This window comes from Colobus angolensis, unplaced genomic scaffold (genome assembly GCF_000951035.1).
Source record: "Colobus angolensis palliatus isolate OR3802 unplaced genomic scaffold, Cang.pa_1.0 Scaffold95, whole genome shotgun sequence".
NCBI lineage: Eukaryota > Metazoa > Chordata > Mammalia > Primates > Cercopithecidae > Colobus > Colobus angolensis.
Genome location: NW_012123487.1, coordinates 1,696,468 through 1,699,725, shown reverse-complemented (window position 1 = coordinate 1,699,725; position 3,258 = coordinate 1,696,468). Strand labels below are relative to the sequence as shown.

General features: G+C 60.1%; 1 protein-coding gene across 1 annotated transcript in view; it reads right to left on the bottom strand.

Annotated features, from left to right (window-relative positions):
• Positions 1-3,252, bottom strand: part of FEV (FEV (ETS oncogene family)) — a 4,158-nt gene extending 906 nt beyond the window's left edge. The window contains exons 1-3 of the mRNA XM_011932354.1: positions 3,058-3,252; positions 2,263-2,337; positions 4-303 (exon numbers count right to left, since the gene is read on the bottom strand). Coding sequence (XP_011787744.1) covers positions 4-303; positions 2,263-2,337; positions 3,058-3,109 — 427 coding nt within the window. The 5' untranslated portion in view covers positions 3,110-3,252. The remainder of the gene's footprint in view (positions 1-3; positions 304-2,262; positions 2,338-3,057) is intronic.
• Between the last annotated feature and the right edge of the window lie 6 nt (positions 3,253-3,258).

Below are 3,258 nucleotides of genomic sequence, written 5' to 3'. Positions count from 1 at the left end.
CATGGGCGTGCGCGGGCGGTGGCTGGCAGGCCTGCGCCAGGCCCTGGAAGTCGAAGCGGTAGGCGTAGCGCTTGCCGTGCACCTTACTCATGATGTTCTTGTCGTAGTAGTAGCGAAGGGCGCGGCTCAGCTTGTCGTAGTTCATGTTGGGCTTGCTCTTGCGCTCGCCCCACCGCCGCGCCACCTCGTCCGGGTCCGTGAGCTTGAACTCGCCGTGACCGCCCTCCCACGCGATGCAGCCGGCGTTCGCGCGGTCAGCCAGCAGCTCCAGCAGAAACTGCCACAGCTGGATCTGTCCGCTGCCTGTGGGGAGGGGGGCGGTCAGCCACAGGTGGGAGTGGGGAGGCGGGAACTGGGAAAGAGTGCAGGCGGGAAACTGACCCACCCCGGCAGGAACCGGCACTGGGGGAGGAAAAATGCAAGTCAAATTGTGCAGCTGAGTTCGGCAGGAGCAGCCGGCCGGGGAGGAGCTGATCAGCAGAGTGGTCTCTAGCCTTTACCACGCTTTTGCACAATGGAAATGCGGCTTCCATTGAAGAGCACGTAGCTTGCCGGATGCACGGTTTTGTGAAACTTGGAGGGGAAAGGGGAAGCGTCGCCTCCCCCACGTGAGTACAGCGGCGCCCCAAGGCATTTGGCTTTCCAAGGCGAGCAAGGACAGATACCCGCCGCCACTCGCCATCTCAGCCCGGCGCTCTTATTTAAGGAAAAGCCGCACAACCGTACAGGGCGGAATTGGGCAGAATGATTGAACTGCCCCATCCCAGCTGGACCACATCCAGAGATGGGAACGGACAGGAATGCAGTGGGACGACCCAACCACTGCTGGACAAGGCCCAGCCAGTCCCCAAAGACGTAGTTGGACAGGCTACACCTGAGGTGGAGTGGTGGCTGGCTTCCTTGGGACACTACATCCGACAGGAGTAGGAACAGTGGCCCCCTATACGTGACAGGAGGGGCAAGCTCTCAGGGGCTCCCCATCCTAGCCACCTTTGGGTGCGCAGGCCTCTGCGCTGACCCTGAGAGTTTGGTCTCTTGTTTTCGGAACAGGCGGGATTCCCTGCCTACGAAGGTGCCATCGTTCTCGGGGCCTGATGAACAATTCTGAGGAGGAGAACGGACCGAGCAGCTGTTGTGCTTGGCTATCAACCTCCTCCTGTCTTTGTGTGATATCCCTCCGAATTCGCGGTTGCTGGAGGCAGCAAGGAGGTTTTTCCAGGATATGCCAGTGGTGAGAGAGTGGGGTCCCAGAATTCCTGCTCCCCTGTCTTGTAGCCTCAAGCAGACAGGCAGAGAAAACTCCCGATACAATTGCCCCCACTCCTTTTTAGAATAAAACGGATTTTCCTCGAATTGGTATGCTTACTGTCTCAAATAGAGTCTGGTGAACCCTTCTTCCTTTTTCAGCCACTGGCTTAGAATCCAGATGCTACCCTCCCCCATGGTTTCAATCCCAATCCCTTCAAGCCAGCCCAGCAAAGAGCTTCCTGGTTCCTGGTCCCCAGCGTTAAGTTTTAGGGCCAGAAGCAAGGGAAGATTTGGGTACAAAGGTGCACCTGGCACCAAAGGTGGAGCAACCTCAGAGGTTTGGATGCCCGTTCCTGTTAGGCATAGTTTCCTTCTGAATAAAACAGTCACCAACCTCGTTTTTGTGGTTTCTGTCTCTTGGTGAGATCTAGGGTAACGACTGAGATGGGGACTGTGGGGAGACGCTGCTTGAAGAGTCAGCCGTCAAAAGGGTAATTTATCGTCTATGGTGGAGCGCTGGTGGTGAACCTGGGAATCAATTGCAATCGTCTGGCAGACTTGGCCGGCAGAGATCAGCCAGTGTAGGCCAGCGCGGGAGGGTAAGCAGGTGGCAGTGACCAGGGTCTAGTGATTGGGAAGCCCACTGTGTTTGGGGAATAATTCCCCGGGTTCCATTGCCAGCTGGTGCTGCGGCCTTGAGCTCCTAATACCAGCAGGGAAAGGACGCTAAGTGTCCCAGCCCCCGCCCCAAAGCCTGGAAAACTATACTCAGCAGCAAAAGGGCCTGGGGCTGGGATCCTCTCCACCTGCCTTGGCCTGCAAGTCTTTTCCTGGTGCTCAGAAGATGCAGGAGCCAAAAACCAAGTGAATGTCTTCCCAAGGCCTCCCCACAACCAGGCCAGGACTCCGGGCTTCAGTGTGAACCCTGAGTCCACACTGCTCCCACCTTCTGTCCGCCTGTGCCCTGACCCCAACCAACCTCACCTCCCCCGCCCAGCGCACCAGCCAGCTCACCTTTCTGAACCGCGGGGCTCAACGGCCCCCAGCTCGGGTTCTTCCCTTCCTTGAAGAGACCGTCTCCGACGGGATCTGCAAGCAGCAGACGAAAAGAATCAGGCGAACCCCAGGCGGAAGTTGTGGGCTTGACAAAAGGGCCCCGGGCCAAGGCTCAAGAGGGGTGCTGTGGTCCCCAGGCTAGAGGCTGGGGGCCCGGGCCACCCGGCTCCTCCTCCCGGAGCCTGGTCCAGGCGCGCCGCGCGGAGCCCCTCCGTAGAGCCCAAGTCAGGAAACGCGTCCAGGAAAAAGGAAATCCGCTTTCCGAAGGGGCCGGCTGGAGCCTTATAAAGCCGAGCGGGGAACTGCGCCAGCTGAGCTGGAGCGCGGGGAGAGAAGAGGAGGGCGCCTGGAGGGCCGGCCCGAAGCTAGTAGCAGGAAGGTGAGGAGCCGTGAGAGCGCAGGGGCGACGCCCGCGGACCACAGCCTTCTGGTACGGCTCGGCCACAGAGTCCTCTACTATGCCAGAGACCCCTGCTTCCCCTCTCAGGCTCTTTCGGATCCCTGAGTCCCGGCTTTTGGCCCCCAGGCTCCCAATCTGCTCATTTCAACTCCTCTAGACCCTGCACTGAAACCCAGAGCTCTCTGTCTGCCTTTAGGTCTCCCCAGTGCCCTAAATTACAATCGGCCCTCCATGCAACCCGAATCTCTGGACACTTCTCCTTCCCCTGGACCCCAGTACTCTCTTCCTCTGTCTGAGCCTAGACTTCCCACCCCAGGTTCCGGTGCCACCAGCGCCCGGCTGGTCCCTGGTACCTGGCAGGTACATGTTGATCAGCAGGGGCTGGGAGGCGCCGCTCTGTCTCATCGCCGCCGGGGACTGGGCGGTGGGAGATGGGGGGGACGGGGAAGGGGGGTGAGGCAGGCTTTGCGCTCTGTGGCACCGATCCCCGCCCGAAGCGACCGCGGGTGACAAGGAGGAGAAGACGCGCCAGGTCCGGCAGGGCCTGGCGGGAG